The 24528-nt window shown below is 39.3% G+C and overlaps 1 protein-coding gene across 3 annotated transcripts in view; it reads left to right on the top strand.

The window, feature by feature from the left end:
- tspan4a (tetraspanin 4a) overlaps positions 1–23652 on the top strand; it is a 44168-nt gene extending 20516 nt beyond the window's left edge. For all 3 annotated transcript variants that reach the window (XM_062471144.1, XM_062471146.1, XM_062471143.1), the window contains 6 exons: positions 10113–10304; positions 14509–14583; positions 21469–21570; positions 22559–22690; positions 23138–23221; positions 23379–23652. In XM_062471144.1, coding sequence (XP_062327128.1) covers positions 10113–10304; positions 14509–14583; positions 21469–21570; positions 22559–22690; positions 23138–23221; positions 23379–23447 — 654 coding nt within the window. In that variant the 3' untranslated portion in view covers positions 23448–23652. The remainder of the gene's footprint in view (positions 1–10112; positions 10305–14508; positions 14584–21468; positions 21571–22558; positions 22691–23137; positions 23222–23378) is intronic.
- Positions 23653–24528: the final 876 nt, after the last annotated feature.

Here is a 24528-nt window from a genome sequence, read left to right as displayed (position 1 = left end):
CCGAAATTACAAATTCCAGTAACTGTAATATTGCATGGCTGCTTAATCTGTAACGCGTAATGATTTCGTGTTCACTCAACTCAAAAAGTGTGATCCTTGTGGCAAAAATTATTTTGCATATGTCTTCGTCTTGCTCGGGTTACGGCTGCCATTTCACTAGGAGGCATATGCACATCCTGGTTTACGCCTGCTTTTAACAGGCGGAGAATTTTCACCGCAAAATAGAGTTGCGCTTTCACAAGCGGGTTTTGTACATACCGCGGAATACATAATTAGGCGCACTTTACGCATCCCCTCCCATCTCTTTATGGGAAACTCCCACTTTCGCATTGACCCTCCCGTGAATGCATATGCATGACACGGAAAAGCGCAATTTGCCATTTTCAGTTCCCGCGACAAGCAGTCTGCGCTTTTACCTCAGTGCGGCATGTTTGTACATACCTCGCCATGCTTTTACGCGAAAATTGCGAAACAAATACGCCTGAAGTGGGCGCAAAAGCATTAGTACATGAGGCCCTCAGTCTCCCAAACACATTACAAATGCACACACACAGTGGGGGAAGACAGAGGGTGTTGATTGCTAACTAGTGAGTTGGAACAAATTTTGTTATGAGATTCTATTAGCTTTCTCCGTTGAGAAGGCCCCTGGGTGTGTGAATGTGTGTGTTCTGAGTGATTGTGTCCATCCGTTGCAGTAAATGGACAGGAATTGATTAGCTTTAGGATAGTACTGGGACTCTAAATGTGAGGTTGTCTGACTTCCCCTGTCTATTCTTACAGAAATAGACAGGCTCTCATTCTGTCTCTTTCTCCATCCATCAGCCTTTGATTTGTTGTACCGTTTACTTGCTATAGTACAGTAGCCATTGGTCGAGGCGACTCTTTGTCTTTTTCTCTCTCTCTTTTCTTCTTACACCCTCCATCCCTAATTTGTAATTTTTACTGCCACATCTGGTCACTGTCCATTGCCGTTTATATTTATCATCACTCAACCTATCCTCCCTTCATGTCTCCTTCCTGTTTGTTCTCAAACTCCTGCAGGCTGTTTAACCCTGAGATAGCCTCATCCGAGGCACGTCAGCTGCGATGTCTTTATCTACAGAGCACACAGCTATGGACCACTGGAGCTTTACCAGCAACCCCATCTCCATTTAGAAGTTATTTAGCCAGCCACTGGGGCGAAGAATATCGTAGCTCTGTAATGCTATTAGCTTCACCTTAACGCACAAAACTGTTTACTGCGAGGGCCATAATTTATAAAGACTTTTTTTCTAAGACAGAATCACAAGGTCATTGAGGTCTGCTAAGTGTATAGCTCTTGGCTCTGATGTCATGGTTGTTGCGATGGCGATGAAATGCCTCATGAGTGGAGAACACAGACAAGATAAAATGTCCTGGATATGGGACAACATTTTTCAATTCCTTTGTCCACTAGTCAGTCAATACTAGGCTCGTTTAATAAAAACATGTTCTAGTTCTTCTCATAATGTGTATGTAAGCACTGCCACCGTAACTCATGAAATAACAACTCCATAAAATGCTGTTCGATTGCCCTAGCTGTGCTTCTCTCAAATCTTTTTAATAATATGTTCAACCTTGCTGGCACTAAATCACCAAAATGTGAGCCTGTAGTGCTGAGTTGTATTTATTTAGTGTGTATGCATGTACATGTATCCATGCGTGGTATTAAGGAAAATAACCATGGAATATAGGTATCGAGGACTGTACCGTCCCAGTGTGACACGACCGTGGGCTGTCATGGCTGGTGTGACGATGTCTGATAAACTAGTCAGCCTCCGCCACAAATCACTACTCCTCTGCCCAATGTCAATGTAATGACTAGGGACCCAGCCGGGACCTGTGTGTATGTGTGTGTGATTGGGTATGCACACATACTGTACACAGGGCCCGTATGTGTATACAGACAGGGTGCATGTGAATACTGTGTTTGTGCATGTATGCCCACTGTGTTCTGTTTGTGTGCATGCCTGACTGTACAGTGGATGCAATTGTAACAGGGAAGGAGAAAGAGGAGAGGGAAAGAGGGAGGAATTCCCTAGAGATTAGAGTATTATTGATTACCCTTAGCGGGGGCTCTTTTTCTCCCTCTCCCTCCCTCTATTCCTCTCTCTCCATCTCTCTCTTCTTTCTCTCTCTCTGTATATCTGACAAGGTTTATTTATAGGGGTTTTGCAGGAGCTGTTTTGTTAGTGTGGTGCAGTGCTCTAGAGGCTTTGTATCCCATCTCCTGTTATACGGTGTGGCTATTGGAGCTTGTTCTATACGCAGAGATCACAGATCTGTAATTTAAAAAAGGGGCATTGCGCAATGTGCTCCGTCATCAAGTAGGCCAACTACCACACAATCTAGAACAGGATCTATAAGCAGCTCGAGTGATGGAATTTCAAAACAGAACCTGGAAACGTTGAATGCTCCCTGCCCTTCTATGGGAACACCACGATTGAAATGCTCTCCTAGAACACCGCACCGCTCGGAAAATAGCAATTTGCTTCCATTCCCTGTGATTGCATCTTCGATGCAGAGAGCATTTAGATTGGGCACCTTGGAGTGATACATATTTGTATTTGCTTTGTGTGGTTGTGACACTTATGAGTAAAGTTTTCCTCATGCTATCAGGCCCCATGGGACAGGCAAGCAGGGACCATTTTAATGCAGAAGGGCAGAACAGAGGATAGCCATGCTTCTGATGCAGTCTATCTCCACCCCAGTACAATTTCAATATCCTTGCGAGATTGTGCCAGTATTTTTCCTGTTTTCCAGCGTTTACATGTGTTACATTCTTGTTCAGACTTATGCTTGTTTTTTGACCCAGAATTTTGTTTTTTGATCTTGACTGTCCCTGGATTCGTACCCTGTCTGCCATGCTGTGAAGAGTTTATTAAATCCCTTTTCACTGTGGCCATGAAAGGGAATTGAGGGTTGGTGTTCCTGTTCCAAAGATGTAATACATAGGATGCAACACAAAGAAAAAGAATAATAGTTATTTACATTTTTCTGTTTCATTGGTAACTATGTAGATGACTAAGTAGATAAACTCAGAATCCCACAATTGGGGTCGACATGAGGTTTTAGGTCTCCACACAAAGCACGTGGTCCTTGTGTATGCTATGCTGGCACTAAACACTGGCATGCAAATGTATCCAGCTCTTATCCAATTCAAATAGAAGCTGTACATAACAAAAGCACTGACTTACTGTGTTCAATGCACCAGAATAAAAAGACTGCAGAAACACATTCAGCATATGAACATAATGATGTGATGTGTGTGGGAGTTATTGTGAGTGTGTTTGTGTGTGTGTGTGTGTGTGTGTGTGTGTGTGTGTGTGTGTGTGTGTGTGAGTGAGTGAGTGAGTGAGAGAGACACTGTGGCTCACACAACAGATACATAGTTTGTAAGTGTCAGTTCTCCAGCCGACTCATAAATACGTTTGAACTATCAAGTCTGTTTGGCATTGGAACTCGTCACTCTCTAGTCTGCTGGCCCTTCCTGCCACTGTGTTGTTCCTGCCTCTCTGGTTATGTCACTGCTATAAACAGTTTGTGTCCAGGCCATACCCTGGGCCCTTTAACACTATGACGTGTTGCCCGTACATATCATCAGGCTGTTATTGGCTGGGGATGGAGAGATGATTAGGCTCTCCTCTCTCTCTCTCCACTCCTGACAGGATGTGAACGACGGCACGGCGTGGAAGAAGAGAGAGAGAGAGAGAGAGAGAGAGAGAGAGAGAGACAGAGAGAGAGAGAGAGAGAGAGAGAGAGAGAGAGAGAGAGAGAGAGAGAGAGAGAGAGAGAGAGAGAGAGAGAGAGAGAGAGAGAGAGAGAGAGAGAGGAAAATAAATATGTACTGCCTTTGTCTCCCATCAATGTGTGTATATGACATGTGTAAGTGTGTGTGTGCATGTTTGTGTGCACACAACTATGTGGGTGTGTTCCCTGAGAGCAGGGATTTTGGATGGAGATAACTCAAACATGTGGAGAATAACTAGATACCTCCTCTTGAATGCTGATCGGATGTAATCCAGTTCCTTGGCATCAGTTTTTACAGGGAGGACAATCACAAGGGCCAAGGGCGATCCAACTCCCACTCTCCACTTGATTAACATACAGAGAATGATCTGCTCATACTAACTGGTCATTCATTGTAGCAGGGAAGCTAATTTACAACTACTGCAAGAGTCAAATTAAGGGTTTTACTTACTGAATCGATTACTGAATCGTTGTTTAACTATGAAGTTGGTGAGTGAGTGAAGTGAAGGAGTCACGTTTTTGGGCAATTGATGAGCCAAATAAATCACTGAATGCATAACAGCTTCTGAGTCTAACAAATGAATTCCTTAATTAATAAAAATGACTCTTACTGAACTAACTTGCAGCTGTTGGCAAGACATCAACTTTGCTAGATGAAAGAATTAAATAAACTAGTGCACAGTACCCGTGATGCAGACAGTGAATAAGATGTCGGTGAGACACACACACAGATTCCTGGAATTATACACAGGGCACAGTGCCCGTGATGCTGTTGGTAACAATCGTTGCCCTAAAATAAAACTATAAATAAAGTATAGTATGGAGTCAGATGGCTGAGTGGTTAGGGAATCGGGCTAGTAATCAGAAGGTTGCTAGTTCGATTCCCGGCTATGCCAACCAAATGACGTTGTGTCCTTGGGCAAGGCACTTCACCCTACTTGCCTCGGGGGAATGTCCCTGTACTTACTGTAAGTCACTCTGGACAAGAGCGTCTGCTAAATATGTAAATGTAAGTATAGATGTTTTAAAATATAGATGTTTTAGAAAAGTATACATAATGTACCTTATAGCTTGCTTTTATTCCATGAAGAATGCATGAAAGTATAACCAATTGTATTGGCTCATTCACTGCTAATGGCAGGGCTGTAATCATAATGTATATTGGGGTTGGGGGGGGGGATACATCCCCCCCAATATTAAAATCTGGTCAAAATGTCCCACCCAATATATTGATATAAAAATATAAATCAAATATAAATGTTCTACGCTATGACAGGCAACCTCGCAATTTACATTTAAAAATTTAATCGTATTCATAACAAAACGTAAAAAGTTCTCAGGGGGGGCCCTCAGACTCCCCAGCAGATTTCGTCCCCCCAAATGTTGATTCCATGGCTACGGCCTTGGCTAACGGCACAAAAATAGATTTACATATTACTTTTGATGGGGGAAAAAACAACTTCTGCAATGTTAATGTATTTTGCTTCTGGCAGTGACTGGTGGTCAAAAGCAGTTAACGTGGAACAGACAATGAAAAGTAGATGGTAAAACTGGTCACAGAGAAAAGAGATAGTGCTGAAAACCCAAAATGGGCTGTTCTCCTTGAATTCATTTCAAAGCACTGTCTGATAGATGTGTACCAAATTACAGATTGTTGGGAAAGGACATTTTCTTTGGAAAGATATAGTTCTATTTGTTGTGGCTCATTAGGGTCATACAATACTGCTGTGAATCATAGCCTTGTAAGCCTTGTCATAAATTTTAAGAATTAAGGAAAAGTCCTTGTGCAATATTCTGTAGATTAAAAGTAGACTGAAACAGTCCAAGGTGTTGTGTACTTAGAGGTTTACTCATTGATTTCTTATTGTAGGACATGCACTGTGTGTAATGGAACACAAAACAAAATGCTTTACCAGGATGTACAAAGTATGGTTTTTGAAACAAAGTTCCGAAGTTAGGCATAGTAAAAACAATTTTGTTTAACTATTGGTTTTTAATGTTACAAGTTTAACCTTAACCGTCTACCTTTGTAAATAGCTTTTTTTGGTAACCCTGACTTTTTTTGTATGTATGTCTGTATGTCTATCTAGTGGGATGACTAAAGCAACATGGGAAACATACTCAAGCTGAGTGCCAACTGCAACATATGAGTGCTTGTTAAAAGAAACATGGAATTAATAAAACTTTGTTTATGTATATTATTTATTTTATTCAATGCAGAAAGAAAGAAAAACAACGCCTTATTATGTGTGGTCAATCCCACACCTTAATGCACAGGAATTACATTATGTGCAGGCAAGCTATAAAAAGTGTGATGTTGCTGTGTTTATGCTAATTATCAGAATTAATCTGTCTTTCCTAATGGGACTTTTAATTAGGTTCTAAAAACAATGTTAACCCAGTGCAGTTGCTTGTGGATGGGAAAACATTTAGAAACTAGAGAGGGTACAATTTCTGGGGAAATTGTAGGTTGTGCTTGCTTGCGTCGGTTGCACAGGGGTCCGTTTTTGAATGACATTTTTACAACTGATTTCTGTATATTTTATATGAAAATGCATAGTTATTATTGCATAGTTATTATATAAAGATTAAATAGATTAAAAAAAAACAGACAAAAATGCTGCTCATTTACAACTGAAAATACGAGTGAAGTGTAGAATGAAATAGATGTCTTCTCATTTCCCCTGCAAGAGGCAGCCTCATCGTTGAATCAAAACGAATACATTTGGCAGACCGGTGTAAAAATTGACCTAATCTCTATGATTTAAACGTCATTTTAAGTTTTTCCCTTCTCATTATATTTTCAGGCATGTAGCCTACTCATTGCATTCATTCATTAATAAAGAACCCCCTTTGAAGATTATTCTACGACGTTACCCGGCAGTAGAAGATGGAATCGCGATTCAAACAGTACCATCTGCTAACTGAAAATATGCCCCCCAAAACGTAAATAAGCTTGACATTTATTTAGTGGGAAATCGCTCATTCATAAAAAGCTCACTGGTAGCGACCATTGTCAGTAACAACGCAAAATGCGATATAGCCCTGTGTGGAGAAGCTGCCCCGGTAAATTGTACTACTACGGTACAGTACTAGTAGACTACTGCTGTGTTCGTCTTGGTAGCGATTGCGTTGGTTGAATTGGATTTAACGTTCCGTTGTATGGTTTAGTCTGAAATTAATTATTTTCATGAACAGATTGACAACGTTTAGGCTGTGGCAATGAAGTTCAGGTTAGTAGTTAGATAGACTTTTGATTTAAGTAAGGGGAGTGCCGAACATGTTCTGTCGCTGTGTAGTGTAGATGTTTTGGTAGTGTGTCTCGCGTAAGCTACAGCGTTGCAGTGAGCTACACTGGTTTAAAACCACAGGTAATGGTAATTTCACCAACAAATCGTTTACTAATGACAGAATAAATCCTACAACGAAAATGTATATGTGAGGAATGTTTATTTTAACGATTGAAAACAGATAACGCTACATCATAGACCACTGTAGTATGTGTTGCCCGGGCAACACGGGCTAATGTCATGATGCTAATACTTCAGTGAAATAGTAGACTACTGTTTCCGAAAGTAGATGTACTTCCTTAATAATATCAGCTTATATTGTAAATTTTTCGCCACTTTTCGCCACAAAAACTTAACTTCAGCCTAAACCATGCAACGGAACGTAAATAAAAATACAAGCAACTCAATCGCTACCAAGACGAAACTTTTGACACCTAGGTTGTCTATGTAGGCCAAATATTGACAAAGATTTAGGGGGGCAAAAATAAACAATAACTACAAAAGGCTGTTCCTGCGAAACAGCAGTGAGAATGCTGAAAACCTGAATGGGGATAGCTGACCATGCTAAAAAAGCTGAAAATAGTGAAAATTTATTAGAAAGTTATAAGCTGAAGCTTCAAAGCAACCGAAAGGTATTTTTGAAAGGGGCTGGAGCAGCATTCCAACAATGATTTGAAAGGATTTACCATTACTTTTAAAGGGAGAATAATTTGCACAAAAACCTTAATATTTTAAAAAGTATAAAAGTGAGAAATGAGAAAATACCCGCAAGCTGAAATGAATTTCAAAAATGTGTGAGTCACACAAAAGAGGCAGTGTGGAAGCTGAACTGCATCATCTTAACAAAGCTAAGAGCTAAAATAGCCTACAATGTGGGAGAAGCTGAAAGCTGAACTGTCGGCGGAAGAACTAAGAAGTTGATATAATAATAAAGAGAAACAGGAAAACAATAGTGAGAATGCTTAACAGCATTCTCACAAGAAATATATATGTGAGAGAACAAAGGTTGTGCTCTCGCCGAAGGCTTGAGCACACCCAATAATATATATGTGAGAGAACAAAGGTTGTGCTCTCGCCGAAGGCTTGAGCACACCCAATTATACAGGAAAAAATGATCAGTTACAACGAATTAAGGGTTTCGGTAATTTCATCTCTACTCTGAATAGGCAAACCATATTACTTTCATTGTTGTTCAAGAGCTGTTTTGAGTTGCCATCTGTGCATAATCCCTTTATCTTCTTCTCAAAGCCTCTGGCTGACATGATAGTCCAAGCCATTGGTTGGCAGTGTTAGGGGGTGTACAACTCATCATGATCTTTAAGAATGAACGCTGTAAAATATATTGATTTTAAGATACCGTCTCGACACAAGTCTGGGAGCCTGGGTCTTGTTTGGAAACTAATAAGATGAATAGAGAGTGCATGTTGCTCAGTGAACCATGTAAAGTGAAGTAAAGTGTAGGCTAGTGTCTTTCAAGGAGGTACGACAAGGCAGCTCTTCGAAAAACTCTCCAGAGACTCTTTTCTCTCTTCCTTCATCTCATTGGAGCTGTCAGAGTTGTCTGATCTCCTCATCTCTCTCTACCTTACTTTGTTGCTCTCAGTTGAGGCTTAGACCATGGGGACAACATACATATGTTTCAAGCGACGTTCTTAGGTACACTTGTTTTTCCCACATATAATGTCAAACAAATAATCAATCACACATGCACATACTGTATGGTACATGTAGAGTAACAGTACATTAGAACATGACATTTGAGCAATTTAACAATAATCAATTTACCAGCATAAGTGTTCTGTGGCCTAAAAAGACATATTATTATTATTATTATTGTTACTCTACTCCTGTTGTCAGAGATCACATACATTGGAGTGTTTCTTTTCAACACATACCCTCTGAAAAATATCGGGTTAGTCAGCACTTACACTGATTAGTCAAGATCATTGGAAACAAATATGGACATTTATTTGTTGGCATCCACAATATTTATACACAGTGCATTATTACCTACCCTCCTTCCCAATTGTCCACACTGTAGCAGAGTTGTCGGTTGAGAGTCCAGACTAAAGTGTGATTAAAGGCACTTGTCAATCAAACTTGTTTCTAGGTCAACCAATAACTTTCAGTCAGCGGCCTACTGATTGCCATAGTCCATATCAGACCGTTGTGAACATTGTTGTGAAAGAGGGGTCATTGGAGAGAGGTCTGCAGGAGCAGCAATGACAGTAGAAGTATAGGCTATAGTCAAAGCCTTGGCATTCTCTGGCACTTTCTGTTATTAAGATGTTAGGATTTGAACAGTTGAAGAATAGACAAATTCCTGATAGTTTTGGAAGTGGGTTTTCATGAGCATAGCCCAACTCCTGTCCTATAGCATCAAACTGTTGGAAAAAGAACACAATATATGTACAAAAGAGTGCGCTACGCTGTCATCTCTCTTCCAACTTTCATACATCTCTCACTCTCATTTTATCTCACAGTCTCATCATCTCTCCTCATCTCTCTCTCTCTCCCCCACTCTTCCTCTCAGAACACCATTCCCCTGCTGAGTACTCTAAAGAGGGAATAGGGGTTACAATGGGAGACAATGACTGTCCAGCTTCTCAGAACATGGTCACAACACAAACCCTATTTAATCATTTGGGGAACACAATACCTCCATTAAGGCATGGTTTATTTCCTTACATGCCCTACTTTTAGCTCAAGAGTTCATTAAGAGGGATCTAGCATTGTGTTACATTTGGGAATAGACGAGAGAGAAGGGGGAAACAATAATCACATATTTACATATGAAAATCTCAAAGTACTTGTTATGTGTATGTGGAGCAGATGTGCATTTCTAGGCAGCGCCTGGGGAGTGTGTGTGTGTTTGAGTGTGTTTGAGTGTGTTTGAGTGTGTTAGAGATTAGTGATGGGTTTACAATTTGGTATATTTGAGATATAAACTATATTTTGTGTTAGGGTTAGTTTGTTTAATTATCTGTCTTTTTTCTTTTCTCTTCCTCTCTTTTTCCCTCTTTACCTCTCTCCCTGTCTCTTTTTCTGCCTTAGTTGGGGGGTTGTGGAATACTAGGAGTGGGGGTGTGGCTGTCGGTGACCCAGGGGAACTTTGCCACACTCTCATCATCCCTCCCCTCCCTGTCAGCAGCCAATCTCCTGATTGCAGTGGGGACGATTATTATGGTGATTGGGTGCCTTGGCTGCATCGGAGCTGTCAAAGAAAGCCGTCCTCTGTTGTTGAGTGTAAGTATCTGCCATGATAACACTTGCATCATCATCAACATAACAAGGAATGTTAATGCAAATTGGAGCGTGACCTCCAATTTCTTGACTTTTTATCCCGTAGGCTGAAAATAACGTTTGAAAAACAAGATCTTTATCCTTTAATCAGATCTCCACATGAAAACAGCAAACACGCTCACTGTCCTGATTCTTAAATAAGTTTGAGACTCACTCACATCTCATGCCACAGCCAACCATGACCAAACAACAACACATCAACAACTTAAATAAATGTCTTGGAATACAGAACACCACACAGTTGGCAAACCTGATACTTAAAAGTGTTCTTTAGAGAAGCTCCACAATAATCCTGCAAAGAATCGAATCAAATCCAAACCATTTTTATGAAACAGCACAGCAGGGGTTGCAATTATTCAGCAGGACAGTCATAAAAAGAAATTGCAAGACCATGTGCCCGTCATTAGCAGCTGTCATGACATTTCCCTTGGGGCCCTCAAAGGCACAGACTGCTGTGCCAATATAATAAGCCAACCCCTCTATAAAGGCGGGCACATACAGTATAAAGATTGATGGGAGATCATTGTGTGTGAAGATGAAGATTTCAAAAACCTTTGTTTCAAAAAGAATTAAGAGATGTTCAAACATCAGTTTAGTGTAAAGACTTAGTATGTCGTTTGTAGTATGTCTACATATGACGCGTGGTTTATCCAGGACTCTAAATAATGCATCTGTTACTTTCCATCATATCTTCATGTTTTAGTGTTGTCATATGCTTTCATTGGTCATTTGGAATTAGTCATTAACTGAAGGATGGACATTCTTTCATATATGGTAGCTTATTCCCTTTAATTCAACATAGGATCATGAAAGCATTGTCTTAAGAATGTTATTTTAACAACAACAACTACCAGGTAGACTCATCAAACAGAGAACTGGATGTTGTTTATGGTTTGTCAACAGAAGCTGAGTAAATATTCTGTTGATTGTATTTTTTATATTGAAGATCCATAAAGAAGACTGTGGTTCAAAATGTTTATGAATCCATTACCCTTCACCTTCATCAGAAATATTTCTAGCTTTTCTATCCACACCAGTACATTTAATTAGGGTCCAGAAATCCAATCTCCATTGGATTTATTCCAAATTACAATGCGCATTTCACACCTATATAACATGACAGTCAATACTTACTCTGGGTATTAGGCGAGGTTGTGATAACTGGGGGCAGGGGCGTAGCCACGTGGTGGCCAGGGGGGGCAATGGCCACCATTGGTCAGAGAATGGCCACCCTGCCGGCCGTTTTTTTTAAACCTTCCTGGACAGAAACGGTATAAAGCTGAAATAAATACATTAGTATTTTTTTTATAAAGTCGTCTTATATTGGCATTTGTCACTTATGCTACAAGCCCCATATTCGCAACATGTTGGGCCACGCCCCTATCAACAGCGCAAGACACAAACCAACGTACCTGCATTCTGACAGCGCTTCAATGGAAACTAGCAGATAACGACTGGATACCGTTAGAAAACTGCTGCTCTGAGTGATGCAGTGTGAGTTTTAAAATAGTAGTTTTAGACTATCAAGTGCCACCCCAAATAAAAGACTGGCCAGAGCTGGCCCCCCCCAGAAATAATGTCCTGGCTACGCCCCTGACTGGGGGGAGGGGTTAAGTGCACTGAGGCTTTACCTTAATATATTGGAAAACCAAAACCAAACTGCTTACACACAAACAATCTTTTCAGAAAAGTGGACATGCAATTATAACATGTAAGAGTGACATAAGAGAAATAGGCCATCTGAAAGAAAAATAAATTCTGACGACACAGCAAGAACTAAATACCTGTTGAGTTATTACTCCTGGCAGTGCTCCCTCATGTGTTAGCAAGCTGTCCCAACCTGATGGAGCCCAAATGCCATTGATTTGTGAGGCAATGTCCAACTGCGCTGAACTGTCAGCTCTGCATGTCATCAACAGTGTTGGTGTGTATCTATGGACAAAGAGGCACAGCTAAAAGTAGAAATCCTAAGCAGGGACTGAATGTGGGGGAAATCAATTTAGGCACCAGGGCTTTGATTATGCCTCATCCCATGGCACACTCTCCTACCAAGGGATTGATCTCAGCTAAATTGTAATATCAGCAAAGTGTGCACAATGAATCATAACATACACAGTAGTTTGTTTGTGTGTTTGTGTGTGTAGGGTGGGTGGATGGGTGGGTGGTTAAACAGTTTTCACACACACACACACCCACACAAACATAAAAGTAAACTGACACAAATGCTGATGCGTGTGCACACTGATGTGCTCCCACACACTAAAACAAATAAGTATACAGTATATTGTTTGAACAACACATCTAATTACTCAACAGTGTTTGCGTGGGTTCTCATATCTTTTCAGTGCCAGTCATAACAATGTGTCATGCGCAGAAATGTGTCACAAACTCTATGAGTACATGGCATTGACATTGGCATAGCATTGGAGATTTAACATGTGAACATTTCAGTTTGACTACGATGAATGTTGATCAGTTGAGTCCTCGTAAGCTCTCACAATTTTTTTCAAACTGATTTTGATGTGGTTCTCCTTCAAGAATTCACAGACAAATTCCTGTTGACAAATTTGTATAATTAAGTTAGATTAAGACACAAATGTTGAAGGCAGTATCCTCTGGCAGTCAGCATAATTGCCATCCAATTATTGTTTTTATAATTGACATATGATTGTCTCTCTCATTTCAATGGAGCAACACATATCCCTTACAGTATAGTTAGTTTTTAATTTCCTTCTTTTTAATTTTTCTGGTTCACCATATTATAAAAATTATGTCTGAATGCCATTGTCTAGGATTTCCATTAATTTTGCAATGACCATGATTGTACAGCTGAAATCTCTTGAGATATATTTATTGCCTGAGGCAAAACAGGAAGTGCTTAAGTCTACTAAGTTGACCCACATTAAATGTTTACTTCCCAAGAGGCAATTTGCGTCTTTTATTACGTTTTTTTTTTTTGCCCCTGGCCCTATAGGTTGTGCTTCAATAGTTAAGAGACAAGTCCTATGATTTCAGGTGTCATTGACATGATAATGAGCTGACTTGACATGAGTAAGTTTGCCTTTTGGGAAAGGATTAGTAAAAGGTCACAACAGGGTGCACACACACAACAACCCAAAAGTTCAACATAAAATCTGGAAGGAAAGTGTGTAAATTAAATATAGGTTTGGCCATAATTGTTTCTTGTGTCTATCCCCCTCCACAGTATTTCATTTTTACTTTACATGTTTTTCAACATGATTCCATAACTGCAAAGCATAACTAAAAACTTATATCAAGAAACAGTGGGGACAGATCTTTGAATTGAGGACAGATGATTTAAGGACTATGTGGCTTACAATGAGATGTTTCACACCTTCCTATTGTTGATGACTAATGCCTTGTCAATCCTTCAAGCGGTGTGGCTGCTGAGAGGCCTTGAGGGTAAATAGACTGTACCACCGCATCCTGACGCCTGTATCACTTACAATTCACAAATCACATTTCTGGAGAGCTCTCTCACAAAATGAGAAGGATTTGGTGGTAATGCAGCAACCAACACTGACCACCTTCCCTCTTCTTTGTCACTCTCCTTCTCTTTCTGTTTATTGCTCTTATTGCCGTAAGGCCTCTAGAGCTACGCTTCCCTCTATCTCCCTTCACATTTCACTTTCTCTCACTCGCTCCTTTTGCTTCTGATGTTCAATGACAGTGAAGAGGACAGGTGCTCCCTTGTGTGAGGGGTGAGATGTAGTTTTCGCAGAGCGCTTGATGGATTAGTCAGCTAACTGTCTCAATTGCTCACATGGGTCGTCAGGATGGGTGTGTGTATGTGTGTGTTGTCGGGAGCTGTGATGGAGCCCAAAAGTAGATATTCTGTTGTTCCACTCCAACCAGCCTAACTTGGAAGGATTGTTATACATCCATGCTCTCTCTGGGCTGTCAATCATAAACACCAAAATTGAGGGGTTTGTAAGGGTCTAGGATCTCTCGTCTTACAGCAACACTCTCTTCCTGACACCGTGGGCTTCTCCAGCTGTTCTATGCTGCTGTGTTAGACTTCATTCTTCACAGACAGGTGTTGTCACCATAGAGGAGCTCTCCTCCCTTGCTCCTGATAAATTGCACCCATAAATACTTTGTTCTCTCTGTCTCCCTTTCCCCACAGTTTTTCATCCTTCTTGTCCTCATCTTCTTCCTGGAGATACTATCCATCATGCTCTTCTTTATCTACCAAGATCAGGTATGTTTATTGCTAATCACAATTCCATCACCATACTGTTAATTTTTTATAATAAATACATCTTTTCATATAATATAGAAAAATAGGATTGGAAGCATTTTGTGTTATTTTACAAGGAAAGTTGACATTCTAGAAATTCGAGAAATTGCCATTTTAGATGGTTAGTAGTCCTCCTTCAACACATTTTGCTGGGTGTGTGGTTTAAATAAGAAATACTGACCATGACTCCCATCCAAGTTATTTTTGTGAAAATATGGGTTGAAAATCTGCTTTAAATGCTTTCCCTGTGAAATAAACAAGTCAAGTTGAAAACAACCCCAAGAAGTGCTGCCTTTTCAACATTAATATGTAATTTTTGTGCATCAGAGCATTTTTCAAGAGATTAATAATAAAACTCATGGCATTGCAAATTGTATCCATCTTTAACTCCCATGACAAGTTGTCCTCTAATGTATTGACCACATGCTCCATTATGCATGAATTGGGATTTTATTGTTCCCCAAGGTCTGAGGCCAAGTCCGGCAGTGTTTGTATAGCCATGTCTCTCTTTGAAAATACCAAGCCTCTATGTTTGATATCTCCCCCATCCTTGTTTAGTGTATTCTCTTTGACACCGTAGCATTGTACTTTGTGCTGTCTTTTATCTGGCATTATGTAATACCCATGCAGCCTCAATTGGAAGCAGCTATCCATTCTGTATTTCCTTTGCAGTCTGTGTCTTGGTGTGTAATCCTATGAGTGTTTCTGAATTGGCGCTGTCTTCTGGGCTCCCAGCCAATAGGCTCTGTTCTCTATCACTGCTATGAATGTCATCAACACTGAGGACTCAGTGCCTCCCTGGGTCTGTGTTACAATGAATTGCATGGGATCATGCTCCCCACCCACAACGTCTACCAACACACACACACATACACATATTCGTAATTATTCAGTTACAAATCAATCTGCTCTTATTGAGCACATTGATTAGAAATTTAAAAGAAGAAAGTAGAAAGAACTGTTGAAAAAGGTAAATTAGCAAGTCTAGTTGACATGCAGGAACTGCTTGATGGGAAGACCAATAGTGATTTTTCAAAACAGAGCACTCTCACTCATCAGAGAGATACAGTGCCAATGCCTAAAGTGTGTGTTTTTCATGTTCTACTTTTCCATTTGTGGAGGCTTGTGTAATTTATACTGGACTGGATTCAGATAGGTATATCATTTACATTTACATTTAGTCATTTAGCAGACGCTCTTATCCAGAGCGATATAAGCTGATATATATATATATATATATATATATATATATATATATATCAGCTTAATTTCAAGTGTGAATGCTAGTCTGACCAAAAAAATGGACACCTTTGTACCTTGACACTTGTGAACAGTACTTTGGAAGGGAGTTATTTTTACCACATTAGGATGTGCAGGTTTTAAAAACACAAAAGGACATCATTAAACTGCATCATTACCTTTTACTTCCAAGAAAGAGTTTTAAGTTAGTCAATCAGTTTCATCTTTACACCCATTACCCTGCTGCCACATCCCAACTCCCCAACTGATGAAGGTCACGATATAGGAATGGTAATTCTATCCTAAGGCTTATTTCAGGTAAGATCCGGCTCTTACAATATTATTATTCTTGTAGCCTTGGTTTACCACACTGCTTCTCCTCCACTATTGGTTTGGATTTCCACCAGCTGTCTCATGTCACAAGCACACATACACACCTACTTGCACACACATGCATGCACGCACATACAGACACATACAAGTGCACACACGTATGCACATACACACACACACACACACACACACACACACACACACACACACACACACACACACATACATACACACATACATACATACATACATACATACATACATACATACATACATACATACATACACAGAGCCAGCAGTAACCCTTTGTGCCAGTCATACAGCTGTGTATGTGCCATCTCCATCTACACTAACCCCACTCCAGTTCTGGGCATCGGCCTGGCATTGATTACAGTAATACTACCAGAGGCTTCAGGCTCACAATCTGTTGCACTCTAATAGACCATAAAGGATTTTTCTATTTAACATGCTGGGGTTATGTTTTCATAGGGAACACAGTAAGGTATTTGATATTACTAAATACATAGAAAGTTCTCTGTAAAACTAAGTAAAAATATGTGTATTCAAACTATAAAAGCACTGTTACAGTAACACATCAAGCCTACACATCAATACCTGCTTTCCTGTCACTGTAATTAACTCTTTGTTCCGTTCAGAACTTTTTTATTTTATTACTACAAAGTTCTCAAAATCTAATCACTAAAATCTAATCAAGTTAACAAAATAAGTCAAGTTAAATTACTGTCATGTGGACATGTATTTTTATTTTTTATTCTGACTCCTCAGCCACCCACAATGCCTTGGGATGAGTGTGTTTTGTTAATGGGATACTGTCTGTCTTTATTGCTTTCACAATCCCCTCCAACATAGCCTGTATATGAGGAGTATAACACAATCATAGTGTATTGCATTGTTAGGTGTAAGTGGATCTATTGTCAATTTGTATTCTCTGAATAAGGGCTCTGAAGGTACAAGGCTACCATTGAGACCAATGTACTATATTACCGTGGGCATTTTCAATGTCTGGTTGGATGTGGGGACTGTCAATCAAGACACCTGACCTCTCTTCCCTCTGCAGATGGATGGGTCCTAATAAATAGGTGACGGTGAGGTCATAGCGATGTAACAAAATGGTTACCAGTGTAACGATTGAGCTGTGGATGGGAGCCGTGTCTAAATGACAACCTTGTCTCCCAGACTTTTCCCTTCTGTCTTTTAAGTGGCATATGGTTACAACAAATAGGATTTCTGTCATCTCTCATCCCTTCTCTGTAAGGTTTTCTGAGTTGGCTTCTACACCTGTTATGGTCAGCCAAGCATCACCCAGTTGAGTGCTACACAATAGTGAGTGACAGGTTGTACACCACCACCCCATCCTCCTTCTTGTTTCCCTTCGATCATAATTTTAAATTGGGCATTGAAGTAAAAATTGGCAGTTGACTATAATGTCATGACTTCGACTAGATTGGAGACTGAGTTGGTTGAGCATGGTTTCCCATGAAACTGTGTAAAATAACAGAAAAATGTTCATTGGATGTGAGGTGATTATAAATTAAGAAGTTATGCACAACATAAAAGTAGTAATATCACAATTTAATTTATCCTCAGCCTACTCTACATCGCTCTGCTCCCTCTAATCAGATTTGGCATCAACAACCGCCCCATTTGTTTAACATCAGAAACTTTTTTCACTGACATCTGGGACAACCAATGATACCAGGGTTGTGTTACCCGTGACTGATTACATTGTTTCTATTTTATGGCATAGAACTATCGGATTGGTGATGGTGAAATCTCCTACGAATCACATCGCTATTCCCATTACATAAAACTAACATCAATGTGACAATAATCTGAATGTTCCTAATACAGGCTGTATGTTTGTTTGTTTTTGTAGTTTTGTCATTGAAATAAGCATTTTCCAATTAATTTAGTGTAACGATCACAAAATAAAAGGACAATCAGGTAAAGTAAAACAATGATGGGAAAATCGCAGACAGGAAATGCATGTGTAAGGATTCCTATGAATAACTATGAATAAATATGAATGCATTTGAATAAACATATGATATTAAGTGAACTGTGACTACAGGAAGAAATGCAACACAAAGGGCCCCTATTTCGACTACTTTCACAGGGAGCAATTTTACACAAAGCGAAGATAAGAATGTGAGCAATTTTGGGCCTATTTGGGTCTTTGGCTGTTGTTCATATTTCCTGTGTTGCTGAATTGTTGGAGTGAACCATTAAAGCATTATGTGTAACAGTACTATTACTCTCCAAGCAAGCTTGTAAGACGGCTTCTTACAGCATGGGCTATTAAATTACAGACCCTTACAGACTGAAAAAGAGCAGTGTAATTTTCTAATTGGCCAATGCGTTATCAATTGCTACTTGACCCCCTGACTGTAATTGAGTGGCTTTGGCCCTGGCCTATGACAAGTGGGCTAAGTTGTACTCAGAGTCAGGGTAAGTACATTTTAAAAACCAACAATACCTTTCTCTATATGCACATTCAATTTCAAAAGCAAAGTGGTGCTTGTTTTAAACCTGAATTCAGACAGTGTTTCATACTTCTGAGCATCAGGAGAGTGAACTATGTGAGTCAATCAATGGCATGGACATCAGCTGCCATGGAAATCCCAGGGCCAACCATAAATTGTAATAACTTAATAAAAATTGCAAAGCAAGTTTGTACATTTGACTGAAGTCACCTTCATTCTTGAATGTTAACATGAATAAAGGTAATCTAGGTGTATAAATCAAGTCATTTGATTGTCATCACTAGCCACTAGAGAGGGAAACTTGAGTCTGAGACCCAAAACTTGAGACGCACTTATGTTGCAAAGAAATTGATTTGTGAATCGACTTTAAATGAAAGACGTTACAAAAAGTAAATAAAAGGATTGTTTTTTTTTTCTTCTGAATATCATTACATTTTCTAAATTAATTTGTCTAATTATTTGTCTAATAATAGTCTGCTTAAAATGTTGTTTTCAATATTATAAAAAAAATTGAGATACTTCAAAACATTTGTGTGATTCCCGTTTTATTTAGTTAGCATGTAATGTAATGTAATGTAGGGATTGGAAATAACCAAATTATCTTTCACATAATTGTACCCAGATGCACTGAATCTGGAAAACAACCAGACCAACTCTAAAGGCAAACTAGCCAAGTGCTGTAGTTCCCTGCCCTAGGGTAAATGGCATACCATTTATAAAACTTGCAGCATGATAAAGATGCTACTATTAACTACACACCCAAAGAGTATTAATCCTGGAATCAAATAGTATTTTGATTCACAAAAGACAACATCTTATGTATGTATGGGACAACAAACAAGGACAAGGATAATTGATCAAATTAAATGATTCAAATAATTGTCTTAAGATGGTTAAGGTTTATAAAACTGTCCCACAGCAGGTGGAAAAACTATTGCCAAAAGCGGCTGGATAGTTGACTTATGAAGACATGTTTATGGCGTGTTAGCTGTATCTGGGCTAATTAAAATTTGTGCTCAAAAGGGTCATCCAAAGGGATGTGTTCTCTTTGTCCTCAGTATTTTTATTTCTCCCATGTAACTAATCTCTGTCCTTGTCTTTCTTCCCATTTATGATCAAATGGATGGAAACATTACATGTGGGTAGCTGAATTGACACGCTTCTCTTCTAATTTAGTCTTCCTTCTTTCTGCTAGCTCTTTCTCCTCCCTTTATGCCAAGATTTTCTTGCAAATGCTTTTTAATCAGGGATAAAGTCTCCTTAATGTACATTGTTTGGTGTACTTTTAGATGGCAGCAGTTTCCACATAGGGGTGAATTATTCACCTAGGTTTGTTTTCATCTCTTCTGCGTCTTCTGTGTTGTACCATCTCTTCTCCTCATCTCCCTTGTGTGCACTCTCTCCCTCTCTTTCATTCTATCCATCTCATCCCTTAGAACTCTCTCCTAATATCCCCCCTCTCTCTATACCCTTCTCTCATTCTGAATAATTGATTGTTCATTCTCATGTTGCCTGCTGTATTTGAGGGCCACTGCAGTTGCGAAGGACAAAATGCTGTAGACAGGGGAACTTGAGCTTTCAGAGATTTGTGGTGTCTAAAGTTGTAAAAAGGATTACTGGGTTATTTGTCTAATAATAGTCTGCTTAAAATGTTGTTTTCAATATTATAAAAAAAATTGAGATACTTCAAAACATTTGTGTGATTCCCGTTTTATTTAGTTAGCATGTAATGTAATGTAATGTAGGGATTGGAAATAACCAAATTATTTTTCACATAATTGTACCCAGATGCACTGAATCTGGAAAACAACCAGACCAACTCTAAAGGCAAACTAGCCAAGTGCTGTAGTTCCCTGCCCTAGGGTCCAAAACAGAATGTGTAAATGGTCTATAGACAAATTGAACAAGGAGGGGAGAGGGAGTCTGACAGCAGGGTTGGAAGGCATAGTTCTTCCTCTGGGTTGAGATTCTACTGAACCAGACTTAAGGACTGCATTATCCAGTCCCAGTGTTGAGAAGAGGATTCTTAGTCAATGGAGATCATTGAGATCGATGTGTTGTTGACGTTGCCAATGTGTGAGTAAAGTTAAACGGCGCACATTAGTGTGTGTGTGTGTGTGTGAAAGAGATTGAGAAAGAGAGAGAGAGAGAGAGAGAGAGAGAGAGAGAGAGAGAGAGAGAGAGAGAGAGAGAGAGAGAGAGAGAGAGAGAGAGAGAGAGAGAGAGGGAGAAAAGCTATTTATTTTTCTTTGCCAGGTTTTTAAAATAATATTTCAATATAGTTCAATAAAGGTAATCAGTTATGGTCATTTGTCAATATTTCATTGCAAATGTCTTACATGTGATTGTTTACCAGTCTATTTCATGTTTATTAAACTCATCAATACCTTTGCACATCCATGTATGTGTCTAATTGCACTCCAAATGAAGTGTAGTTCAAATAGAGACAAGTCTCAACTGGAAACTCATGACAATCCCTACTGCTCTAGTTCCCTTGAGCACCATAACTAAGTTGGGTGGATTATGTCTACAATTGTTACCCAAATCTGTCAATTAAATCTGGCACTTGCACAAACGTGTAAAAGAAAGGAAGAACAGAAGGAAGGTTGTATTTTTTTATTTTTAAATCACTACCAAGACTAATACTGTACAGTTTATCGTCAAACTGTGATGTGAAGGAGCAAAAAGTAGCACCTGAGGGGTTTGTACAACACAAACCTATAATGTACATATTTTTTTTGATTCCTCTCTCCCTGTCTGCCTTGTTCAGATTGACCACTATGCCCAGAGGGATCTGAAGAGAGGGCTCCAGCTCTTTGGCACCGAGGGGAACGTGGGCTTGACGAATGCCTGGATGATTGTACAAACGGATGTAAGACGCCTGTAGACAGGCTAGGTTTGACCTCTTTAAAGCCCAGCCTCATGTCTTTTCTCCTTAGCCCCCTCTCAAATCATACATCCACATTCAATGAGAAGGTCAGACTGGAGAATTTTCAGGTCCTGTCTTTAAATGTGTGAAAAATGATTTTTCAGATGTAATCATGCTTGCACACATTATCATGCCACTTGTGCTACTTAAAATGCCCCCTGGTGGTAAATTATTAAAATTGGTACATTAAGCTTGGGCTATGAAAAAGGTGGCATAGAAATGTATTGTTAGATAAAGGTATAATTACATGTTTACTTCTACCACCAAGTGGACTTGAAACGATGCAATAAAACCAGATTTAGTGTGAAGCCTTGGGTCTTAAAATAGGTTACCAAAAGTGGAGAAATTAATGCAAATTATAATTACAAACTCCCCCCAATGATCGGAGTTTGTTTACAGCTTCACTTTGATTTTGCTTTTTTGTATTATTCATAGTCAGAAATCTCCACACCAAATTAAACACAAGGTGAGGAAAGATATTTGGATTTAGGAAATGCAACAGAACTTTCACGGTTGTGGTGAAAGTTGTTGGAAAACATCAAACGATGATTCCATGCTGTGGGGTTGTTCCATGATAGAGTGGACTACTTTTACATCACACAGAGATTGTGATGACTGGTTTTTACTTGTAATAAAAGACTGTGATGGGACAGAGGAATGTGTATGAGAGAGAGATTGAGAAAAAAAAAGATAGAAAACAAAGATGGAGAAAAGAAAACAAATGGAGAGAAACTGTTGGTGTGGTTGTGTCTGCACGGACTCTGGGACAGTATATGTTATTTGCTTGAGTAACTGTGCTGATAAACTCACCTGCACAATCACTGTCAGTGTAAGTCAGTGAACCCCAGACTAAGATAGATATTGTGTGTGACATTTCTAGCATTGAAAAAAATCCATTGTACTTAAGATGTTGTATCTATCTGTTTTGCAGTTCCGGTGTTGTGGTGTAACCAATCATACAGATTGGTTTGAGGTATATAATGCCACGCGTGTGCCAGACTCCTGCTGCTTGGAGTACAGTGACAACTGTGGTCTGAATAACCCAGGGACCTGGTGGACTGCAGTAAGTACACTTACACACACACACACACACACACACACACACACACACACACACACACACACACACACACACACACACACACACACACACACAGACTAACAAACAAATTGAAAATTCCTTTTTTTTGCAGCACAGCATAGAGCTATGGAAACTTGTTTGAGCCAAATGTTTCCACAGAGCTTGTTTTTCATATTTGGTTCTGTGTCAGAATCATGGCAACAGTAGGGGGTAGGGGAGCAGGTACATTCAAGCCTATTCATTTGGTGAGAACAACACAAAATGTTGATTATAATTGTACTTTTGTGATCATTGTAGTATCAAACTACCCATATAACCGAATCATTATTGAATCACTTGAGTACTTTAAAACCTTGTGTTTATTTGAAGTGAAGGTAATATATTGAATTGTATCTATATTCTAATGTATTCTTTTCTGTATCTCTGCAGCCATGTTATGAGCGAGTGAAGGATTGGCTAAATGAAAACCTGGTGGCACTTTGGATATTTGCTCTGTGTACTGCTCTCACTCAGGTACAAAACAATAATAATACAGCAGCTACATTCAAAACAAGAGTAATACAGCAGCTACATTCAAAACAAGAAGGTTCAACAGCAGAAGTGATGGGTGATTTGATGTCCATTACATGGATTATTTGTCTCTAATGTAATCTCTGTTTCATCTCTACAGATTCTTGGCTTGGTGTTCTCAATGACCATGTTCTGCCAGGCTGTGAAAGTGGAAACCTTCTATGCCTAAAACCTGGTCGTAAAAGAGATTTGGATTGAACTCAAGGTGGGAGATAGACCTACCCTTTTCCTTCCAAAGACCCGACCCTTGTCTACTCCGTGACACTCAATTTGTTGCCTTGCCGACCAACCCTTATGTTACAGTCCACAACATTTCTGTAAATGTTACGCAGCAACACTAAGTCAATGTAATTATTGGGCTGAGCTATACAGTAGGCTACTCTATGTAAGATTGTACATTCAGTTTTGTGATCAACATACAGGATTACGAACATATATAGAAATGTAACTGTTTTTCTTAAAGATATATTAATTTGTATTTATTTTGACGTAAAACGTTATGATGTAAGTGTTTAAAAAAAGGAAGCTAAGCACCATGCAAGTATGTGTGCATGGTTCTGACAGGTGTGGTGTTGATTAAATGTTTTGGCTCATAACAAGAATCTTGCCTGAGTATAACTGTTCCTGAGAAATGAATATAGCCAATCCACTATAGGCTACTGTGGCGCAGTTCACCTTGACGTTTTTGTATGGATATTGCTTTTTTTTTTTTTTTTTTTTTTTTTTACATAATAAAGGTTTCTTTGCAAACTTAACCTTCAAGGTAGCAACAAAATACTATTCGGGATTTTCTATTACCATTCACATTCATCACCTTTTAGATTCAGCTTCTTAAAAGCTCAGTTTGACTGTGAGTCATCTTCAGTCTTCACTTTATTACACATTGAACAGAAACTCTTCTCTAACCTAGATAGACTTTGCGTGTTCAAATAGTCCAACAGTAGCCTACCTGAACAGCCTACATTTAGCAAAGTACGAAGTAGCCTATATAATTCCATGATTTCTCTTTAACAAGACTGACAAGCATAGGCCTAAATCAGAACTGTGATCTTCCCAAGTAGTGTTTACTTCATCAAATAAACTTTGTTTTGTTAAACACTGACTGCAGATTAGCCAAACCGTTTCTCAGGCTACCCTCGATTGATTTGACAATACATTTGCCTCGTCCTAAAATGTTAGATATAGGTTATGTGCTTTTGATAGGTCGGCAATGGAAACTTAAAACATTTCTTTATCTGAAATCCAACAAC

The sequence above is a fragment of the Osmerus eperlanus genome, chromosome 10 (assembly GCF_963692335.1).
Source record: "Osmerus eperlanus chromosome 10, fOsmEpe2.1, whole genome shotgun sequence".
Classification (NCBI taxonomy): domain Eukaryota; kingdom Metazoa; phylum Chordata; class Actinopteri; order Osmeriformes; family Osmeridae; genus Osmerus; species Osmerus eperlanus.
This window is presented reverse-complemented; position numbering and strand designations above follow the sequence as displayed.